We start from the raw sequence: 23,053 nt of genomic DNA, 5'->3' as shown, positions 1-23,053 counted from the left end.
CATGCCTAACCCTAGCGCCTTCCAGGCAGTGCTGCCTTGAAGACAACGTTGGGGGCTCAAAACACTTAGAAACAGATGACAGGCAGGGTGTTTTTACAGGTTCTTTTTACAAATGTTCATTTCTAGCAGGTACTCCCTTGAAAACCATGACCCACGGTTCTAGATGATGATGATGTTGATGTGTGTTCTTCCTCTCTCCAGGTGTGTGTGTAAGCTCATGGCCTCCAAGACCCGGGTGCTGGTCACCAGCAAGCTGGAGCACCTGAAGCGCGCCGACAAGATCCTGCTGCTGCACAACGGCGACTGCTTCTTCTACGGCACCTTCTCGGAGCTGCAGGCCCAGCGGCCGGACTTCAGCTCGCTGCTGCTGGGCATGGAGGGCTACGACAACATCAAGGCCGAGCGCCGCACCTCCATCCTGTCCGACACGCTGCGCCGCGTCTCCGTGGACGAGACGGCCAACTACCGCTCGGAGCGGCCCTCCTTCCGGCCGCCGCCGCCGCCCGCGTACGCCGCCGAGCAGCGGGAGGAGCGGCGCTCGTCGGTCCTGCTCAACCCGCTGGCGGCCGCCGCGCGGAAGCTCTCCTTCATCCCGTCGTCCAGCTCGGCCGGCGGCGACGAGGACGGGATGGCGCGGAGGCCGCCGCCCGACAGGAAGCTGTCGCTCATGCCCGAGGACGAGCTGGTGGACGAGTCCTTCTCGGGTGGTGACGTCTACCACAACCACGGCGTGCACATGGCCGGCCAGAGGCGCCAGTCGGTGCTGGACTTCATCACCAACGTCGGCGGAGGCGGCGCGCGCCGAGACCCCTACCGCTCCTCGTTCCGCAGGAAGATGTCCATCCTGCCCCAGGGCGACCTGGCCTCGGAGGCGGACATCTACGCCCGCCGGCTCTCCGACGACTTCAACGACAACAACGACTTTGACTTCAGCGGGGACATGGACGGGGAGCACATAGAGGTGAAGGAAAGGAGAGATCGATCGATTTAAACAGAAGTCTTTTGCTATCATCCTCTTCAAACATCTGTCCCCTTACGTCGTGGGACTCAAGAGGTTTTTTCTGGTTACTCAATTGTCAAAATGTTTTTGTGTTTTCAGGCTTGCTTCGCAGATCAACAAATCGAAGATGTCTTTGAGACAACCAAGTGGAACACATATGTCCGCTACGTGTCCACCAACAAGAACCTCATCTATGTGCTTATCTTCATTTTCATAGTTTTTGCAGCTGAGGTATGTTAACATTTCCTCCACTCTGTGATCCGATCACTGGCTAACTTCTACATCCACATGCTTGAGTGACGCTGTCATAAACTCTCTTCTCTGTGTCCAGGTTGCTCTCTCTGTCCTCGGCATTTACTTGATCACAGAGTAAGTACTACTGTAATCCTGTGACCTTTTTGACAATTCAATAACTGTACACTATAACTATAATCTCTATTTGAGGGGCTATTATGTCACCATGGCCACAATTAGATTGTTCCATTTTGTCAGCTGACAACAGAGACTTGTAACAGAAAATTGGATTTTTTTCCCCCCATGTGAGATGGTGAAGATAAGATAAAGGAAATGGAAAGTTCAGGAACCCTTTTGAGTTTTTCCACATCAGCAGTAGCAGCAGTTTCAATTGGTCAAAAACAACCAGAAATATTCTAGCTTCAGCACTTTTTGCCATGAACAGTCTGGATGTACAGTACAGTAACTTGGTTGTTGACAGTAAAAGGGTCAGCTGGGGTTCCTAGAACAGCCCTGTACTGTAATTAATGCCAAACTACTGCATTGTAGTCTCCAGACACATGTTATGATACCTGTTACATATTGATGTGAATGTGTATAGCTGGCTCTTAAAGACTACAAACCCCATGACCCCACTGACCTCTCCCTCCCTCGGGCCTGTTTGTCAGTAAGGTGTGGAGGGAGGAGCACCACTGGTTCAACTACAACGCCACGCACTACCCCAACATGACGCAGCCGCAGCAGTTCTTCCCCGTCATCGTCACCCCCACCAGCATCTACTACATCATGTACATCTACGTGGCCACGTCCGAGAGCGTGCTGGCCATGGGCTTCTTCCGCGGCCTGCCGCTCGTCCGCACCATGATCACCATCTCCATGAAGCTCCACGAGCAGATGCTCGGCGCTGTGTTGCGTGCTCCCATGGCTGTGCTCAACACCATGAAGACAGGTGAGCTCCTAGCATACTCAACACCAGGAAGACAGGTGAGCTCTTAGCATACTCAACACCATGAAGACAGGTGAGCTCCTAGCATACTCAACACCAGGAAGACAGGTGAGGTCTTAGCATACTCAACACCATGAAGACAGGTGAGGTCTTAGAATACTCAACACCAGGAAGACAGGTGAGCTCTTAGAATATTCAACACCAGTAAGATAGCATACTCAACACCAGGAAGACATGTTAGCTCTTAGCATATTCAACACCAGTAAGATAGCATACTCAACACCATGAAGTCAGGTGAGCTCTTAGCATACTCAACAACACTATGAAGACAGGTGAGCTCTTAGCATACTCAACAACACTATGAAGACAGGTGAGCTCTTAGCATACTCAACACCTGGAAGACAGGTGAGCTCTTAGCATACTCAACACCAGTAAGATAGCATACTCAACACCATGAAGACAGGTGAGCTCTTAGCATACTCAACACCATGAAGACAGGTGAGCTCTTAGCATACTCAACACCAGGAAGACAGGTGAGCTCTTAGCATACTCAACACCATGAAGACAGGTTAGCTCTTAGCATACTCTACACCGGGAAGACAGGTGAGCTCTTAGCATACTCAACACCATGAAGACAGGTGAGGTCTTCTAATTTAACCTGTGCTCAACATCATGAAGACTGGTGAGCTCTTTGGACTGCCAGCTGTGATCACTTAACCTGAGACCAACTTACACCCCTAACTACCTTTTCAAAGGAATAGACCAAAGAAGCAAATGGAGCTTTTCAGCAGTCATTCTCAAGAGAATTAAGAATAGAATAGAACACAGCCAGTGAAGTCCAAGCGAGGTTTCTGCCAGTGCTGCAGGTTGTCTCAAGTCTGAGGTTGTGGGGTTAGATACAGTCTTATGCTCTTTGAACTACCTGTCCTGGTCGTTTCACCTGAGGCCAGTTCACTTCCCCAGCTAGTAAGATCAAAGGATCAAATAAGAGGAACAAGCTTACCTCAGTCTCATTAAATTACTCCTAGACAAACAGTTATTGAAGTCAAAGCCGGTCGTACTCTGCTCTTGGTCGTTCCTAGCAGGAGACCCTCTCCGTGGTCTTCAGAGTGGGGAGACACACACAGCACATGTAGGCTCAGTCTGTTTGCTTTCTCTCCCGCTGCGTCCCACAGGCCGTATCATGAACCGCTTCACCAAGGACATGGGCACCATCGATGACATGCTTCCCCTCCTGATGTTTGACCTCATCCAGGTAACAGTCCAGTGGATGTTTACTCCTCTTTTTATCTTGGAATGGCGGGCAAGAAATATGTTGTGTGTGTGAGAGAGATCATGAAGTGTTACTGTACATGAAGCGTCATATAAACAGACAGACTAGCTCTGCGGTCCGAGCCTGCGCAGCGTTTCCTGTGCTAGTATGTCTCTGTTGATTTCTTGTTTTGGAATATATTTGGAAGATCATGAAAGGCTACGCTGAGATAGGAATGCATTAATGGCTTGATGTTCTTGGCGTTCCATCTAGCTCCTCCTGATCGTGGTCGGTTGCTTGTTGGTGGTGACCATCCTGCGGCCCTACATTTACCTCGCGGCGACGCCATTGGCTATCATCTTCATGCTCATGAGGAAGTACTTCCTGCGGACGGGCCAGCAGCTGAAACAGCTGGAGACAGAGGGTGAGGCGCCGCTGGGGCAACAATCTAGGGCAACAGGGGCAAATTATGCCCCTGCAATGTTACTGGGAGACTACACCGGGCACGTTACAGAAGTGTTGTCTGCTGTAACAATCAGCTTCCACTATAATCAATGGAACTGGCTACACCAGATGTGATAGCAGCGAATACGTTTTAAAGAATTAAACCAGTCTCCAAAAAATATTTTTATGCTACGCGAACAGAGCACTTCAGTTACATGGCCGGTGTAGCCTCCGTGTTATTATTTGAGGCTACATCTGAAAGCTGCTACGTTAAATGAAACCACTAGCAGGGTAGTATCTGGTCATGCCATTTAAGTTATTAAGCATTTAAAGATCCCATAAGGGTTCTACAGCAACAAGTTAAACAACATATTGTAACATGTGCATGTCTGTGTGTGTGTGTGTGTGTGTGTGTGTGTGTGTGTGTGTGTGTGTGTGTGTGTGTGTGTGTGTGTGTGTGTGTGTGTGTGTGTGTGTGTGTGTGTGTGCGTGCGTGTGTGTGTGTGTGTGTGTATGCGCGTGTGCGTGTGTGTGTGTGTATGCGTGCGTGCATGCGTGTGAAGCGATCTGCGTGCTTGTAGTGTGACATTGGACGGGGGTCAGTTAGAAGGCAACTGAAGACGAGCGGGCCTCTTTAACGTAGATCTATCTCTTTCACTCTGTCTGTCTCTCTCTGTCCCCTGCATCCACTTTTCCTCTTCCGCTACGGCTCCCTTTACTCCCTCACTCGCCACTCTGGGTGGCACAGCGCCAGGTTCAGGAGACAGAGAGGGAGAGAGAGAGAGGAAGCGAGAGAGACATGGAGAGGGAGAGGGAGAAGGAGAGAGAGAGAGAGAAAGAGATAGTGGGAAAGAGAAACATGGAGAGGGAGGAAAGAGAGAGGCAGAGAGAGAGGAAGCGAGAGAGATATAGAGAGGGAGATGGAGAGAGAGAGTGAGAAGGAAAGAGAAACATGGAGAAGGAGAGGGAGGAAAGAGAGACATGGAGAGGGAGAGGGAGATGGAGAGAGAGAAAGAGAGATGGAGAGGGAGGAGAGAGAGAGAAAGATGAAGGGAGGAAGAGAGTCATGGAGAGAAATAGAGAGAGAGTGAGAGAGAGGGAGCGAGAGCGAGAGAGGGATGTTGATGGTCAAATGTTGTCCAGTGCGGCAGCAACTGGGTGGAGGAGAGGATGGATGAGTCAGGCGGAGAAATGGGGGGTTGTTGATCACTGAGGAAGTGGCCTGGGCGGAGGGGCAGAGGGAAAGCCTCTCTCTCTCTTTCTCTTTCTCTCTGTCTCTCCATCTCTTTCTCTCTCTGTGTCTCTCTCTGTCTGTCTGTCTCTCTCTCCATCTTTCTCAGTCTTTTTCATTTCTTCCTTTTTACCTTCTTGAGTCCCTGGCATAAACGCTTACAGCTGGCCTGTCCTTTTGTCTGTCTGTCTGCCTAGTGTCTGTCCATTGGATCAGTCAGGGCCCCGGGGCAGGAGGAAGCACCGTGCCACACTCCCCTCCCCTCACCTACCCTCCCCTCCCCTCCCCCCTCCTCTCCCCTCCGCTCCCCTCCTCTCCCCTCCCCTCCCCCCTCCTCTCCCCTCCGCTCCCCTCCTCTCCCCTCACCTCCCCTCCCCTCCCCTCCTCTCCTCTTCGCTCCTCTCCGCTCCCCTCCGCTCCTCTCTGCTCCCCTCTGCTCCCCTCCCCTCCGCTCCCCTCCGCTACTCTCCGCTCCCCTCCGCTCCTCTCCGCTCCTCTCCCCTCCTCTCCGCTGCCCCTGCAGCTCTGTCAGCGTGAGAGTCCGTCTGCGTGCAGCGGCTTCTGCTCCGGTGCAAAAGCCACGAGCGCTTTCCGCCTCTGAGCAAACAGACAGGGAGCTGGGCAGGACTGGAAACAGAGAGAGAGAGAGAGAGGGAGAGAGAGAGAGAGTGAAAGAGGAGGTGGGAGTGGGACAGAGAGAGAGAGAGGGGGAGAGGGAGAGGGAGAGAGAATGAAAGGGAGAGAGAAAGAGACAGAGAGAAATAGAGAGGGAGAGAGAGAGAGAGAGAGAGAGAGAGAGAGGACGACTGGCTGGGGATTTCCTTGCCCTCCATCCGGGCATCATTCTCTCATTGGCCCTCTGGGCTGGCGTGAGGTGACGGGTTGAAGGGCACAGGGCGGAGGTTAGAATGGTGTGTGTGTGATGGGGGTGGCGCAAATGCCCCACACACACACACATCCCCAACCACCCTCCTGTTTTCGAGGAACGATGGCTAGCTGTCGGGGGGGTGTGAGACGCGACAGACGGCGCCCTGCCCCGACGCTGCCCGCTGGAATGCGAAGAATGGCAGCGTGGAGATCCCTTTGACTCGGTGTGTGTGTGTGTGTGTGTGTGTGTGTGTGTGTGTGTGTGTGTGTGTGTGTGTGTGTGTGTTTGTGTGTGTGTGTGGTGATCCCTTTGACTCGGGCCAATCCATACAGCACGGCCCCCAAAAAAACAGCACGCCGCCGAGTCTCTTTATGAGCTAGCGCAGAGCGAAAGGGCATCAGCTTTATCCCTTCCTTCCTCCTCTCTCTCGTTCCTTTTCCTTGGCCCCTCGCCGCACGGACCTGCGGCTGCCGAAAAAGAATCACCAAATGAGGGAAAAAAAAGAATAAACACAGGGAATTTGACGGTGGGAGGCCAAGTGAAGCGGACACAGGGAGCCAATAGCCTCTTCTCTTTGTTGGGACAAATGGTTTCCACGTAGCTACTGCATTCATTTATGTTTTTCAATTATTATGCCGTACATGGCGGTTTTAGACACTGCTCCTTTCAATCGTTTTGTTTTATTCAGTTAATTGTCTGGCTTGTTTTCACTGGGTTTTGCTAAAACAAAGAACAAGTGCTGCTTGCGTGATATTTTTGGCATTCTCCAAATAGTTGATTTACTGTTTGTCTTGCTTACTAAACTCTTCCAAAACAAATGGATATGCTAACAAGGGATGAAGTAATTATGCATGTCTTGAAATTGACCTTAACAAGAATGAATTATGTTTATCAGATGTTTTCCCTCACTCTCTCTCTTTCTCTTTTGTCTCTGTCTTGATATGTTGTCCCTTTTATTCTGGGGAGATTACAGTATGCCATGGTTTTATGACTGATTTAATAAATGGGTGTTAAACATCTCTCTCCCTCTCAATTCAATAAAGCTTTATTGGCATGACCATTCCAGGACATTCCAAGGCATATACAGTTGATGAATTTAGAAAACTCTAAACTCGCTCTCTCTCTCTGTTCCATTGCCCCCTCTCTCTCTCTCTTTCTCTCTCTCTCTTTCTCTCTCTCATTCTCTCCTTGTGTATCTGCTCACAGCTCGGAGCCCTATCTTCTCTCACCTCATCATATCCATGAAGGGTCTGTGGACGATCCGGGCCTTTGGGCGGCAGGCCTACTTTGAGGGTCAGTTCCAGAAGGCTCTCAACACCCACACGGCCACGTGGTTCCTGTACCTGTCCACCCTGCGCTGGTTCCTCTTCCGCGCCGACGTAATCTTCACACTCTTCTTCACCCTGGCCGCCTGGATTGCAGTGGGAACCACCAGTAAGGTTCTTGTTAAGTGGTGTTCGTCTGTGTGCGTGTGTGTGTGTTTGTGTGTGTGTGTGTGTGTGTGTGTGTGTGTGTGTGTGTGTGTGTGTACTGTATGTGTGTTGCATGCCTGTGTGTGTGTGTGTGTGTGTGTGTGTGTGTGTGTGTGTGTGTGTGTGTGTGTGTGTGTGTGTGTGTGTGTGTGGGTTTTATTTAACATAAATTTTAAAAAAAATGCAATTGGTTACCTATGAGTGTCACAAGTGTGTCAATGTGATGGCTATTGCGTGATCACAGGAAGTAAATGTTGAAATGGTTTAATTGTATTGGACAACCAGATGTCACAGCATTCACTTGAATGTATGTGTAAATATTTGTGTGTGTGTGTGTGTGTGTGTGTGTGTGTGTTTTGGCAGAGGACCCAGATGTTGGTGAGGTTGGCATCATTGTGGTCATGGCCATGCTTATCAATGGTACTTTCCAGTGGTGTGTGGTGACGAGCATCGCTGTTGATGGAATGGTATGTACTGTTCACAGAATACATGATATTACACCCACAAAACATACACGCGCGCACACACACACACACCTAAAACAAGAAATCTGCAAACTGTAGTACTCAAGTAGGCACGTAAGTTGCATAAACATTGCAGGAGAGTTGACATCTGTAAGAAGTCTTTTTCAACCTGCCGTAGGATGCAGTAGAGCATCTCTCTGTGTGTGTGTGTGTGTGTGTGTGTGTGTGTGTGTGTGTGTGTGTGTGTGTGTGTGTGTGTGTGTGTGTGTGTGTGTGTGTGTGTGTGTGTGTGTGTGTGTGTGTGTGTGTTGGGTGTGTGTGTGTGTGTGTGTGTGTGTGTGTGTGTGTGTGTGTGTGTGTGTGTGTGTGTTGGGTGGGGGGGGGGGGATCTTGCTGCAACCTCTAATGAAATGCAGAAGTTGTCCTGTGCCACGGGAGGCTGCATGGCAGAGTCCAGCTGGGAAGTGTGGTGATGCAACTTCCCACACTGTTGTACGGCTGACCTGTGTCCGGCATGGCTTATCAGCGGTCAGGACACAGCGGCCTCTTTGACCTCTGCGGGAGAATAGCTCCATAGGACAGGATGGAGACGGAGGCGAACGCACTCACTCGCTCTCTATTGAAACGAGGTGAGGAGAGTTATTAGGTATTACTTTCACTGAGCAGTGAAGCCTACACGGTGTGTCTGTGTACTGCGAGTAAACTCTCTTTCAACCGCACGTAGGTACTCAGGTGCGCACACGAAAGAACACAACACATGCACACACAGGCACACACATCTATCACACACACACACACACGGACACGTAGACACACACACAGGAGCTCATTCACCTCTTCAATCTGACCACAATGTTAGGCATCATTTGTCAGACCAAACAAATCATTGCAACCAATGACCTCATAACCTCTTTTTTACCCCAACCCCTGGCTAACTCCCCACACACATACTCTCTCTCACACACACACACATACACTCACACACTCTCTCTCTCTCTCTCTCTCTCTCTCTCTCACACACACACACACACACACACACACACTCCAGATGCGCTCTGTGGACCGAGTCTTCAAGTTCATCGACCTGCCGTCGGAGGAGCCGAAGACGGATGGGTTGGGCTCGACCAAAGGCGGCAGCAAGGAGAAAGACAAGGACCTGGTCATCGAGAACGTGGACGCCTGGGCCTACAACGCCTGGCCCAACCACGGCCAGCTGGACGTGCAGAAGCTGTCGGTGAAGTACACGGAGGCCGGACTGGCCATCATCAAAGACCTCTCCTTCTCTGTGGAGGGTGGACAGCGGGTAGGCTACGTCAGGAAAAGCATGTCTACACACATACTGTATGTAGAAAATGTCCTTACAAAAAAGTACATCTCTACACACACACATACACACACACACACACACACACTTTATTATCGCCTGGTTATGGTATGAAATTGTCATGTTACAGTGGGTCTTAATGAAAGACTAATGGAGTAAGGTTCCTTGCCAGACGATCAGACAACGCTTGAGTGTGTTATTCTAGAGAGAGAGAGAGAGAGAGAAAGAGAGCAAGAGAGAGAGAGAGTTTACTGATCATCAGCGTCACTTATGGGTAACGCTTTGTTTACGTGCGTCCACCAGGTTCTGTTCAGCAGCGCTGTTTCTCGTCCAGGGCTGTGAAGTTCTGGTGCGCTCGCTCACTGTCTCTGTCAGGCAAATGAATAGAGCGTTAAGTGGCTCCTCTGAGCAGCTAGCCGCCGTGTGTTTGTGAGGTCGGTGTGATGCACTGCGCTGGGAGATGCTGAGATTTCCTCCGGGGCCGGTCATTAAGGAACTGCTGGCACAGTGGCTTCCGTGTGCTGTAATGTGCCTGTGCGAGACTAGCGCAGCGTCGCTAACAGAGTGACTCTGAGTTCCCTCAGACAGCCATTAGCCCCATTAGCACGTCAGGCTAATGGCTCGAGCGCCACTGTGCACAGGCCGACAGGGAGAGAACGATCCCTCTCCCCTGCCGTGGGCATGCTCAGTTCATCCTCAACAGTCTGTCTGTCACACTGAGGTTTGCTGGAGGAAATGTTGTTGGCGCCAATGAAGATTAATGTTAAGAGTAGCTCAATTCGAAATGTAATGCTTCTGTGGTTAATGTTTTTGTTTGTTTTTAGCAGCTTATTCGTATTGAATTAATAGCTCTGAGATATCTGTGTATATTGTGCCACTTCACTTCAAATTTTCAGATTTCCATTTCCTGAGTACTAATAGCAAAAAAAAAAGGTGCTGAAGTGCAAACATTTCTGAACTCACTAAGTGACATTGTTATTGTAATATAGTCTTCTATATAATTTGTGCCTACTCAACAGAATGTAGTTAGTGGGTCACGGTTTGTAAAGGAGGAGTTTGCTTTCCTTGGCAGACATGGTCTAAAGGAAATGGGCTCGGCAGTGTTGGACAGGGTCAGAGGGGTTTTGCATAAGTGTTGTGCATAAATGTTATATGGATGAGAACTGTTTTCAATACCTGTTTGTGTGTGTGTGTTCGTGTGTGTGTGTGTGTGTGTGTGTGTGTGTGTGTGTGTGTGTGTGTGTGTGTGTGTGCGTGCATGCATGTGTGTGTGTGTGTGTGTGTTTGCGTGTGTGTGTGTGTGTGTGTGTGTGTGTGTGTGTGTTTGCGTGTGTGTGTGTGTGTGTGTGTGTGTGTGTGTGTGTGTGTGTGTGTGTGTGTGTGTGTGTGTGTGCGTGCGTGCATATGAATTCTCTTTCAGATGGGCCTTCTGGGCCGGACGGGCTCGGGGAAGAGCACCCTGTTCAACGGGCTGCTGCGGCTGGCCCATACTGACGGCGAGGTCCTCATAGACGACCTGTCCTGGAACAACATGCCCCTGAAGGTCTGGAGGAGAGCGTTCGGCGTCATCCCTCAGGTACAAAACACAGACAGCACACACCAGATGTTCACACTCACACCCTAATCTGTACAAATGGTCATTATCTTTTTTTGTTACTGTTTTTGAAAACGAATGTACAATCATAAAGAGTGACCATGATGTCGTCATAAAAAATGTACAGAGTTATTTTAACAGTCCTAAATGGCTGTTCACACCAGGAACAATAACAGTTTGGACAGCTGAAACTATATGAGCGTCCAAAGATAAGGAAAGCCTCTCCTCATGTTGATTTGTATCTTTCTTAACATCTCTCCGAAAGTTAAATACAACTATATTGTTCGTTGTTTCTTTATAGTAATATTACGCTGTCAGTGTGGACGCTGTCATTCAAATTAACTCGAGCAACTGTCATTTTGCTCACACACACACACACACACTTCATCTGGTTGATCATGTGGTCATCTTTTTCATCCCTCACAGAAAGTGTTTATCTTCACCGGAAGCTTCCGCATGAACCTGGACCCATATGGCCGGCACAGCGACGAGGAGTTATGGCGGGTCACTGAGGAGGTGGGGTCTCCTGCTGACCCTCGGGGGCACCTGAGGGAATAATAATAATAATTATTATTATTATTATGATGATGATGATGATGATGATGATAATGATAATTATTACTGTTATTATTTATAAGCACCTGGGTCTGCGGCTGACCCACAGTGGAAGTGGAGGGAATTCAGGATAGGCTTATATCAAATAAAAAAAACAATACTTATTAATTTGGCTTTTTGATGCTTTGATGCTTTTATCGAAAGCGATGTACATATGTCAGTTACTACAAGCACCAGGAGTTAACCCAACAGTAGCAGCCGGGAATTGAACCCACAGTTCTTTTGGCTACTGCATGCTAGTCCAGATTAGCTGCTATACTATGGTATACTCTATACTACCTATACTATACTATACTGACTGTATGTATAAGTCCAGACCAATGACTGTAGATATAGGAGATATAAGGACAGTCATAGGTCCTGACAGTGGCGTTGTTCTATCCGTTCCCATGACTACAGGTGGGGCTGAAGTCGGTGATCGAGCAGTTTCCTGACAAACTGGACTTCGTGCTGGAGTATGGCGGCCATGTCCTGAGTTATGGCCACAAGCAGCTCATGTGTTTGGCCCGGTCCATTCTGAGGAGGGCCCGCATCCTCCTGCTGGACGAGCCCAGCGCCCATCTGGACCCCATGTGAGTTGGGGGGGGGGAGGGGGTTGACTAGGTGTGCAAGCAAGCTGGCACAGTCCAGTACTGAGTACCACTATAAGATTCAGTGGCGGTATCGGAACAAGAAAGCAGCCGCCTGCCAAAGACAGGTTTCATGCTGACTTTCCCCATAAGAAATTTCACTTTGAGCTCAACTGAAAGGTTGGCAGATGTTCTGAGAGGTGAAATGTTTAAAATTGTGGTAGTTGTACTGGCAAGGATTTAAAACTACTTTCAGCTCTGAAGTTGACACACAGATCACAGATTCATATGTGCCTCTGAACTGAAGCTGTGATTGAGATGAAAGAAATTGGGTTGGTGTTTGTTTCATTGTCTACTGTACGTGGTTGAAGGCCGAATTTGACTGTCTGTCTGTCTGTCTGACTGTCTGTCTGTCTGTCTGTCTGTCTGTCTGTCTGTCTGTCTGTCTGTCTGTCTGTCTCTGTAGCACCATAAAGGCCCTGAAGAGCACGCTGAGGGACTCCTTCTCCACCTGCACCATCCTGATGTCGGAGCACAGGATGGAGACGCTGCTGGAGTGCCAGTCTTTCCTGGTAAGTGTCCCTCTTTCCCGCCGCCCAGCCCCCATGGCCACGAGTGGCACACACAAACATGTGAGAGCGTCCGCAGCGTCACTGACCTTTCTGATGTTGTCCCTACAAAACAGAGCTGCCCTTTTGTTGCACAAGGTCTTTCCTGGTACTGGCCATTTGTGACATTTTACTGTTAACAGTGCGTCCCCAAGATAAGGCTAATGTACTGTTTGATCTAATGTCCTCCTGATTGATTCATGTGTTTGGTAACGCTTTGACTGGCGGGTGGATGGTGCATCTCGTGGCTCAGTCGGTCCCATGTGACCCCTAGCCTCTACAATCTCTGTGGTTGTTTTGAGGATACTAACCAACGATGACTCTGCATCAGGGAAAAAATAAAATCTCCCAGTGCTTACACAACAGATCAGTGTTGATCACTTTGTATGTATCAGGTTTAATCAACAACCTTTTGGTATGAAATACTTCGTACAGTTAGTAGCAAACAGTGACATTTCAGGAGGAACTCCACAAAAATTGCAATAGTTTATTTTGTGCTGTGTACTTCTGGGCATTTAGTTTAATAGAAGCCACACAGTCTTCATGTTCTAGTGGGTAAATGAGTAGCAGTGCTTAATTTGATAACGGTTGATATTTGTTTATGCTGTTATGTAAACAGAGTAAGGAAATTACATTTGCAGAATAGGGTTTGGGGAAAGACTACACCCTGAAATCAATTTATAGGTCTATTTACCAAAAGTCTCACTCAAAACAAGGCTATGCGTTCTATGCATTTATTATGTCTAAAGCCACAATGACTACAGTATATTATGACAGCAGAAAAGACGCTTGGTTATAAAATGAGTATACTATGACGGTAGAGAAGCTGCTTGGTTATAAAATGAGTATACTATGACAGTAGAGAAGATGCTTGGTTATAAAATGAGTATACTATGACAGTAGAGAAGAGGCTTGGCTATAAAATGAGTATACTATGGCAGTAGAGAAGAGGCTTGGCTATAACATGAGTATACTATGGCAGTAGAGAATAGGCTTGGCTCTATGACAAGAGAATCCAAAAACAAGAGAATGCGCATACAGTACATCTAAATAGTGCAGGTGCTGGACCAAAAAGACGTGAAAAGAAATGACAAAGGCCGCACACTGATAGCAGCTCCCAGGTTTATTTGAAACCTGGGAGTTGCTATCAGTGTGCGGACCTTTATCATTTCTTTTCTAATATGAGTACTCTGACAGTAGAGAAGAAGCTTTGCTCCCTTGCTCATGGGCCTCCACTGTCTGGTTGTGTTTGTAGCTGCTGGACCAGAGCACGGGGAAGACGTACGACTCCATGCAGAAGCTGCTGAACGAGACGAGCCACCTGAAGCAGGCCATGAGCCCGGCGGAGCGGCTCAAGCTCTTCCCCCGCCGCAACTCCAGCATGCGCGTGCCCCAGCCCAAGATCAGCGCCGTCACCCTCACCCTGGAGGAGGAGGCCGAGGACGAGATCCAGGACACGCGCCTGTGATCCCACACCGCCTGCAGCGGACACCAAGAGAGAGGGACAGAGAGAGAGAGGGAGTGACTGAGAGTGAGAGAGAATGACAGAGAGAGAGAGGGAGTGACTGAGAGAGAGTGAGAGAATGATTGAGAGAGAGAGAGATTGACTGAAAAGAGTGTGAGAGAATGATAAAGAGAGTGAGTGAGAGAGTGTGTGAGTGACTGAGAGTATGTTAGAATGAGAGATAGAGAGAGAGAATGAGAGAGAGAGAATGAAAGAGGATGGATGGATGGATGTGTGGAGCTTTGGAGCAGGTCCTCTTCTCACGCCAGCCCTGCTGCCTCCGTTTCAGAGACTCTTTAGGGGCAGACTGGCTTGGACCCAGACAAGAAAGGCACAACTCAATTCTTCATCCATATCTCAGTGGAGTCTCATAGGTACTGCTTTGATGTCGTCTGTCTAAAAACAATCTTTTATTTGTGTTGAGAGTTGGCTGTTCAAAGACCGCAGAGATAGGCTGAAAAAAGGCTTCGTTAAGAGGTTATTAATTAAGCTGGACATCAAGTCATTTGTCTCAACATTTCTATTAATTAAGCTGGACATCGAGTCATTTGTCAACATTTCTTGTATTAGGTCTATGCAACAAAAAAAAAAAAACATGAGGTACTTTGTACAGTAACAGACTTTTTAACCCCCTGCACCTTCAGTTTCATATCAGATAGCTACTGTATATCCTATTCCTCAGCATAGCCTCCCTAACCCAGACACTTTATGGAAGATTATGGTTAGAGTACTGCATCGTACCTTGACTGGAGCCTTGAAATGTGATTGTGTCAAGGTTATTTTTTTACTTTGTAAATTAAGAGTTATTTGTCTCAGTTGCTTGTATTCATCAGAACAATTCATTGATTTAAAAAGCAAGTGTAAGTACATTGTTAAGTATCAAGACACAAAATGGTGGCATTTTCAGAGACAGAACATGGGCATTTATCCTCTAAACACATGGGAATAACCATGAAGTCCCAAATGTTGATAGAATAGAGTTGTGTGGACTGGAATGATATGTATCAGCAATATTCCCAATGTTTTTTTTTTCCATATTGAAATGAGTATGTAAGCCAGAATAGACTCAGGTTGCAGCATACAGTACACAGTGTCATTCTCTATGTTTATGCTAAACAGTACTGATTCCCATACACCCTTGACCCTTCCAAGCTCTGTAATCAGAAGAAGCATACCAGTCCATCTCATCCTACGCTTTGTAAAGGACCACTGTAAACGCTGCAGTGACACATCATGCGCGTCAGCAGATTCAGATGTTCCAGACGCTTTTGAACGAAGGACTGCGACAAAAGAGGGACAGTGAGATTATTTATATGACACTCAAGGATGTCAAGACATTTATAGCCAGTTATGCAGATTGTTGTTCTGGCTTATGGGCTAAAAACAGATCAAAGTGTCCATTGAAATATTTTTATTAACTTATCTTATGACCCGTTTGTGAACAAACACACAAAAATGAATTTAAAAATGACCGTTGTATACTACTTTAAATGTATAAAAGTATATCAATGAGCTGTGTGTTTTCGCAGAATGTGAAATTGGCTAATGATGTTGAAGAATCTAATTTGCCACAACACATTACCAAATTCATCATTTCAGTTTAGCTATTGAAGAAACAAGTGTATTCATAGGAAGACAATTTCAAAATTGTATAATATATGTATTTTTTTCCTGAGGAAATGATTTCTGCAATCAAATTGTTTTCCATTAAAATGATTTTGAGAGATATGTTTTGTGTGGTGGGGCTGTTTTGCAGGTACACAGAGTCGGGTCTGTTGGGAGTAACAGTGCAGTTTTTAATCGTTGTGCTTGAAGGAAGCAGGGCATGTTTTTGAAACGTCATCAGACAGCTATCATACAGTTCAACACCAAAGGTTGACTAAAGTCTCTTCTGTACATATAAACAATGGCAACTGAGAAGAAAATACTGGTTGTTCAAAAGTGTCAGGAAACGGTACTGAAAGTAAAAGAGTGAGTGGAAAACAAAGTCAGAAACGAGAAACAGAAAAGTTTGTTGCGTGGACCTGGAGTGGGCCTTCACACATGGACACCTCGAGCCAGCTGAGACTCAGGTGAAAACAGATAGATCAAATATTTATTATGGCTTACAGTCAAAACAGAAAAATGTCCTGTGTTTGCAATTATGTTACTTATTGCCACATTCCATTCACTTTGAAACAAGTGAAAAAGTTAAGAACCAAATTTTCATATTACAAACATGTACAATATTTTTTGTTCTGTTTTTCTGCCTTTTCAGTTGTACTGTACAAGCATATTACCACGTACACTAATCTATATACCACTTAAAGTTCCTAATTCTTATTTACACATATTTGGTAAAACCCTGATTAATGTCAACAGTACTTAAACCAACCTTGCAACTATTTAAACATAAAACACTTTTATATTCGAAAATACTTAACAGCAAAAAAATTCTGCTTTTCTTGCTTTGATCCAAAACATGTTTTGCCTCAAGGCAAAAGCTGTTCAAGCACTTCTTTTGTTAGACATGTCCCTGCGTATTTGCTCAATTTATTATCTTCTCGTCTTCCACCAAAAGTCAATACTTCAATAGTATAATATAATAAAACTATGGTCCCCAAGTACACAATGTAATATAGTGTAACAAGTACTGATAACAGGTACAAATACTAAAAGGCTGTCAGAAAACTAACTTCACAACATGGAGGGAAATCACTATTTGGGGGGTGGGAGGGGGGATTAGGAGAGGGGGAGGAGTCTAACCCTGGTTGTTGTAGTTTTCATGCAAATTTGGGTGCAGGATCCAGATCTCCTCGTGTGATTGGCTGAGGGTGTTGTTGTTGTTGTTGTTGGTGGTGGTGGTTGGGGGGTTGTTGTTGGTGGTGGGCAGGGCCTGCCTTGCTCTGCTGCTCGCGTGGGCTTTGTTGGGGGGTCGGGGGCTGGCGGCACTCTGGCCGTGGGGGTGGGGGGGGACACTGCTGCTGCTGCTGCTGACGGCTCGGGGCGTGCTGCTATGCGCTCGCTGAGGACCCCTGCTGCTGGGCACGGGGAGCTGCGACTTGGGGCGCGTGGCCCGCCTCTCCCCCTGGGGGGTGAGGGGGGTCACGGTGGCCGTCGCAGTCACGGTCGGGGTGGAGGCGCTGCCGGTGGCTGGAGCGGGCACACTCTTGGAGTGACGGCTGTCCGTCTGAAAGGTAGCGGAGCCAGAGATGACCCAGTTAGTGCCTCCGAAAGGGGACATTTTTTTTTTTTGTCAGCAAACCTCCTTTGGCCAATATTGGAACACACACAAAAAGGTCAATGAAAGGTTGAGTGCATATTTTCACAAGATTAACAGCGCCTTCCCATTCAGGAGCCTTCATAGCAATTAGACACGTGTCTTAAGCCAGTGCCGTGGCACAGCTACATTCAGGTAAGATGTGGAGGCTGTGTTGAATGTACATGTAAGATGTGGAGGCTGTGTTGTATGTACATGTAAGATGTGGAGGCTGTGTTGTATGTACATGTAAGATGTGGAGGCTGTGTTGTATGTACATGTAAGATGTGGAGGCTGTGTTGTATGTACATGTAAGATGTGGTGGCTGTGGGTGCGTACATGTAAGATGTGGTGGCTGTGGGTGCGTACATGTACATGTAAGATGTGGAGGCTGTGTTGTATGTACAGGTAAGATGTGGAGGCTGTGTTGTATGTACAGGTAAGATGTGGAGGCTGTGGGTGCGTACATGTACAGGTAAGATGTGGAGGCTGTGTTGTATGTACAGGTAAGATGTGGAGGCCGTGTTGCATGTACATGTAAGATGTGGAGGCCGTGTTGTATGTACATGTCAGATGTGGAGGCTGTGTTGTATGTACATGTACAGGTAAGATGTGGATGCTGTGTTGTATGTTGTATGAACAGGTAAGATGTGGTGGCTGTGGGTGTTGTATGTACAGGTAAGATGTGGAGGCTGTGTTGTATGTACAGGTAAGATGTGGAGGCTGTGTTGTATGTTGTATGTACAGGTAAGATGTGGAGGTTGTGTTGTATGTACATGTCAGATGTGGAGGCTGTGTTGTATGTACATGTACAGGTAAGATGTGGATGCTGTGTTGTATGTTGTATGAACAGGTAAGATGTGGTGGCTGTGGGTGTTGTATGTACAGGTAAGATGTGGAGGCTGTGTTGTATGTTGTATGAACAGGTAAGATGTGGTGGCTGTGGGTGTTGTATGTACAGGTAAGATGTGGAGGCTGTGGCTGCGTACCGCGTGGGCTACGGAGGGCCGGACGGTGGGCACGTCTTTGCTGGTGGCGGGGGCTCGGGACTGGACCGCTGGCTCAGTGATGCTGCTGTTGTTGTTGTTCAGCTGCCTGTGTCCATGTGTTGAGCCAGGAAACACAATGAAGTCCTCTTTGGAGTTAGCAATCTGCAAAACACACACACACACACACACACACACACACACACACACACACACACACACACACACACACACATATTCAGGAGTATGTTCTGACATGTACTGTACCTATATATCACAAGTCTCCAACAGGGGCCAATTCATAACAATGAACATGTTCAGTATGGTCTCCCAGCTAGCTACAATAAACTCCCAAAAAAGAAGCAGTAGTGACCATAATCAATCAATCTCTTACACTTACACACAGAAACATTAGTGGAAGTGTGTGTGTGTGTGTGTGTGTGTGTGTGTGTGTGTGTGTGTGTGTGTGTGTGTGTTGGGAAGTGTCCATGTTTGCACCTTGCTGATGTCCGGCTCAGACTTGCTGGAGCACATGGTCTGCAGCTCCCTCAGGAGGTCCGTCTCATCGTCAGAGCACAGGGACAGACCTGCAGGGTCTCCAGCACTGATTCTGAATGCATGCGTACACACACACACACACACACAGACACACAGACACACACACATAATACACACACATACAAACACACACACACCAACAACACACACACCACAAAAAAACACATACTCACCGTTAGACAGACACATGCTTAGACAGACACAGAATGACACAATCCTTGTTGCATGGCAGTGGAGCTAAACTGAGGCTATATTTCCACCTGCTGGCCAAAGCGTTGCATTACCAACAGTTTCCTTCTCTAAACTGGTGCCTGGTATGTTTCCCTATCATAAGAAGTTTCCAAGCCATAAATTACAGTAAATAAGCAGTTTTTAGATAAGAATTTTGAGGAGTGTCTCTGTTACTAAATTAATATTTAGTTCAAACGAAACATCGTCATTATTTTAAATGTACATGTAGATTTGTGTGTATTATGTATTTATATTATGGTCATAATAGCATTAAGGAGAAATATTTGGAACATGTGACATATAGTTCAATGTATGGAAACAGCAGGTATGGGAACGTTGCAATGTATGGGACCATTGTGGACGAGAACGTTTCGACTCACCTGGGAGAGTTCATGTGGGACATCAGGTGGACTTCTGAGCCGGAGAGAGAACCTTGAGGACATGGAGAGAAAAAACGTCAACTTCCCTACTCAAGAAAGGACCAACTAAAAAATTCTCTGCAAACCCAGCTCTTCAGACACGCAATGAATATGAACATCAATGAAATATGAAATGATTGATACTAAGACAGAGGGCCAAATCAGGCAGTAATGTCAGATAAAAAAGTCTCTTTAAACTTGGAGAGGCATACTGCTGATATTCTAAAACAATGGCCATCATTGCCCATGTCAGCTGTCAGGAGAAGGTGTCACATTTATAGGAAGTTCCATTTTTGGGCTTTTCTAGCCTATTGATATGACAGTGTACTGTAGATTAGACAGGAAATGACAGTAAACAGGAAAGTGGGCGGAGATGGAGAGTGGGCGCAGGAAATGACCTCATGCTGGACCTAAACCTGGCTCCCCGTTGGCACTGACAGCACCCACGTGCCATTTGGAACACTACCGCTACAATACAGGATTCTGTCCCAAAAGTCTCTTAAACCTTTCTCATGAATTTGACGTACTGTATCAGAACTCGGACACAGAGTGCATCGTGAGAAACCTTTCTCATGAATCTGACGGGCACAGAGTAAAAACAGCATGCCACCTTCACGGGTTCCGTCCCAAGAGTCTCTTAAACCTTTCTCTTGAATGTGACGCGCATCAGAACTTGGACACAGAGTAAAAACAGCCCCCCACCTTCACGGAGTGACCCGCTGCTGCTCCATCCGGTGCTGGGGCTTCCCTTCTTGCGTGGGCTGGTGTTGGCCCGCCTCCAGGGCCCGCTGTCCCGCCCCTTCCTCCCGCCTTTCTTACAGGAGATGCCGATGGCCGACAGCGGGAATGTTCCACCTTGGAATTCTGCTAGGTGCCTGTCGATCTCTGTTACAGCCACAAACACAGCAGCAGTGACCGGAATTATAATGCGTGTAGATGGCAGGGCCAAATCCAGTCTGACATGCAGCTGGTGGTTATTCTGCATTCCTTGCATTTGTCAACACAAGGGAGCAGAGAGTAGGAATGTGGTTTACAGAAGCGTGTCTTTAAGCAGCTGGCACTGTCAACATACTAGTAGTCTCTATTCTCCGCCAGAGGCTGTTACTGTGAACAACAGCAGATCACATTTAAAGACAGAGCCTTCAGTGAGTATCTACACTGTACCTTGGGAAAGGATAATCTAAGTGAAGTGACTTAATACACTGAGCTTTACTGTTTCAGGTTTGAATAACTTGTGAGATTAGTTTGTCGAGGGCTCTTCACCTCCCCTGAGCAGCCCCTCAGACGTAAGGAGAGTTGAGACTGATGAAGAGTGTGGGGCAGGGAGAGAGAGAGAGAGAGAGAGAGAGGGGGGAGACAGACAGACATACAGAGAGAAAGGTAGAGTAAACAAAGTGAGAGAGAGACAGAGGGAGGAGGAGAAGAGAGAGAAAGGAGGAGAAAAGAGAGAGAATGTTCGGTTGTACCTGTTCGGGGCAGCGGGCAGCTTTGCAGGACGGCTTTGTTGAGGAGGATGCTGAGAGCGGCTCTAAGCACTGCCCTCTGGCCTGGACTCAGGCTCTTGCTGTTGCTGGGAGACCGGCGCTGGGCTGGAGCCCTCTTGGCGGTCACCCTGGAGACGACAGCATCCTCCACACGAGGGACCACCACCGCATTCCACAGACGAGCCAGCCATCTGGGTAAGAACACACACACACACACACACACACATTGTGACTTTAATTTACTGTACAAGAACTAAAGAACTAAACTTTTTAATAGGAAAAAAACTAAGGTCGATGAACACTGAAGTCTGCGGATGTTGTGTTTACAAAATAATAGTGTAAATGAAAAAGACACTATGCATGAATATTTCAGCTTAATTTTCAAGAACTGAAAAACAATTAGATTTAAATAATAACTAAATCTGTATCAGTTAATTTCCATACACTATTGTACACTCTTACACTTATGCTATCAAGGAATAACAACTGACCAAGGTGCACGCATACACTACTCACAAAAAGTTAGGGATATCTGGCTTACAGGTGAAATTGAATGTTTCAGTTCAGAAAGCACTGAAACATTGAACTGTAAGACACGCACATTCAAAAGTTTAGAGAAGGTCACATTAAGTTCACCTGTAAAGGTTATGCATGGGTTTCATCAGGTCCCTTTCCACGGGTGTATTAATCAAGCATCATGCTGCAGTCTGCATTGATAATCAAGGTGCTTGATTTTATACACCTGTGGAAAGGGACCTGATTAAACCCATGAATAGTGGATTCTAGGTTCATCCTGAAATTTCACCCGAAAGCTGAGTATCCCTGACGTTTTCTGCATGATAGTGCATCACTGCAGGTGACCTACTTGACGATGGCCTGTGCCTGGTCGGGGACCACGGGGCAGGAGAGGAAGATGCGCGGCCCCAGCAGGGCCTCCGGGGTGCCCAGGCGGGACAGGCAGGTGTTGAGCTGGTGCCAGACCAGGCACACCCAGGACAGGGACCTCTGCAGCGGGTCATCAGGAGCCCACGGCTGGCCTTGTGTCTGCAAGCACACGGAGCACACAGAGGGATTGTTACGCCGCGTGTGTTTGTGTGGGGGTGTGTGTGTGTGTGTGTGTGTGTGTGTGTGTGTGTGGGCAGGAGCCCATGGCATGGCTCTGTGTATACAATCACAATCAGAGAGAGCGAGTTCTAGTGGACTGAGCATGCACTCTTGACACGATTGTTCACTGTGAGAATGTCGCCCCCTGGTGGTGAAGGCATGTGTGTGCGTTATCTGTGGTTTGAGCAAGTGTCTGAATGTCTCTCTCTCTCTCTCTCTCTCTCTCACACCTTGTTGAGGAGCTTGCGGCGCAGGTGGCGTCCCAGAAGGCCGTGCAGAGGCTCCGAGTCCCAGCGCAGCTGCACCCAGCGGAAGTGCTGCTGCAGGTGCAGCTCTGACCCCTGTAGCCGGGGCTTGGCCAGGGAGCCAATCAGAAAGGCCCCCTCCTGGAAGTAGTAGAGCCCGTCCTGACCTGGTGGGCAGAGGAGAGAGTTGATAGTGAATATGTGGACCAGCTCACACATAGGGTGCCTCTCATGTAGCGTTTATACGTCCTCCCTCGCTCCTCGTGCCTCGATCCTCACTGATCTACATAAAGAAAGATAGAAGAAGGAGTAGACTATCCCATTGTTGCCGCCCCATCATTCTTTATGTAGATCAGTGAGGATCGAGGCCCTAGGAGCGAGGGAGGACGTATAAACGCTGCATGAGAGGCACCTATACAGTAGGGCCTCTCTCAAGATCCTTCCTCGATGCTCGGTCCTCCAGACTCGTTCCCACTGATCTATAACTAGCACTGGATAGACTATCCCATTGTTGCCGCCCCATCATTCTTTATGTAGATCAGTGAGAACGAGGACCAGGGAAGGAAGGGAGGATATATAAAACACGAATGAGAGGCACCCATAGTACCCACATAGTACCCACCCACAGTAGTAACTATTGGTCAGTAGGACCATGTCCTGAGA

At 47.7% G+C, this 23,053-nt stretch overlaps 2 protein-coding genes across 3 annotated transcripts in view; one reads left to right on the top strand and one right to left on the bottom strand.

Moving 5' to 3' along the window:
* Positions 1-15,851, top strand: part of cftr (CF transmembrane conductance regulator) — a 28,790-nt gene extending 12,939 nt beyond the window's left edge. Inside the window, exons 14-27 of the mRNA XM_062547179.1 lie at positions 202-961; positions 1,100-1,231; positions 1,332-1,369; positions 1,903-2,183; positions 3,356-3,435; positions 3,706-3,856; positions 7,182-7,409; positions 7,811-7,914; positions 8,960-9,214; positions 10,656-10,811; positions 11,256-11,345; positions 11,844-12,016; positions 12,480-12,585; positions 13,877-15,851. Coding sequence (XP_062403163.1) covers positions 202-961; positions 1,100-1,231; positions 1,332-1,369; positions 1,903-2,183; positions 3,356-3,435; positions 3,706-3,856; positions 7,182-7,409; positions 7,811-7,914; positions 8,960-9,214; positions 10,656-10,811; positions 11,256-11,345; positions 11,844-12,016; positions 12,480-12,585; positions 13,877-14,089 — 2,767 coding nt within the window. The 3' untranslated portion in view covers positions 14,090-15,851. The remainder of the gene's footprint in view (positions 1-201; positions 962-1,099; positions 1,232-1,331; positions 1,370-1,902; positions 2,184-3,355; positions 3,436-3,705; positions 3,857-7,181; positions 7,410-7,810; positions 7,915-8,959; positions 9,215-10,655; positions 10,812-11,255; positions 11,346-11,843; positions 12,017-12,479; positions 12,586-13,876) is intronic.
* cttnbp2 (cortactin binding protein 2) overlaps positions 15,847-23,053 on the bottom strand; it is a 54,101-nt gene continuing 46,894 nt past the window's right edge. For both annotated transcript variants that reach the window (XM_062547177.1, XM_062547178.1), the window contains exons 16-23: positions 22,376-22,557; positions 21,907-22,085; positions 21,024-21,232; positions 20,260-20,442; positions 19,519-19,570; positions 18,848-18,959; positions 18,353-18,514; positions 15,847-17,294 (exon numbers count right to left, since the gene is read on the bottom strand). In XM_062547177.1, coding sequence (XP_062403161.1) covers positions 16,866-17,294; positions 18,353-18,514; positions 18,848-18,959; positions 19,519-19,570; positions 20,260-20,442; positions 21,024-21,232; positions 21,907-22,085; positions 22,376-22,557 — 1,508 coding nt within the window. In that variant the 3' untranslated portion in view covers positions 15,847-16,865. The remainder of the gene's footprint in view (positions 17,295-18,352; positions 18,515-18,847; positions 18,960-19,518; positions 19,571-20,259; positions 20,443-21,023; positions 21,233-21,906; positions 22,086-22,375; positions 22,558-23,053) is intronic.

Source organism: Sardina pilchardus, chromosome 10 (assembly GCF_963854185.1).
Source record: "Sardina pilchardus chromosome 10, fSarPil1.1, whole genome shotgun sequence".
Classification (NCBI taxonomy): Eukaryota; Metazoa; Chordata; class Actinopteri; order Clupeiformes; family Clupeidae; genus Sardina; species Sardina pilchardus.
Note: the sequence above shows the minus strand (reverse complement) of the source record. Positions and strands in the feature narration are given on the sequence as shown.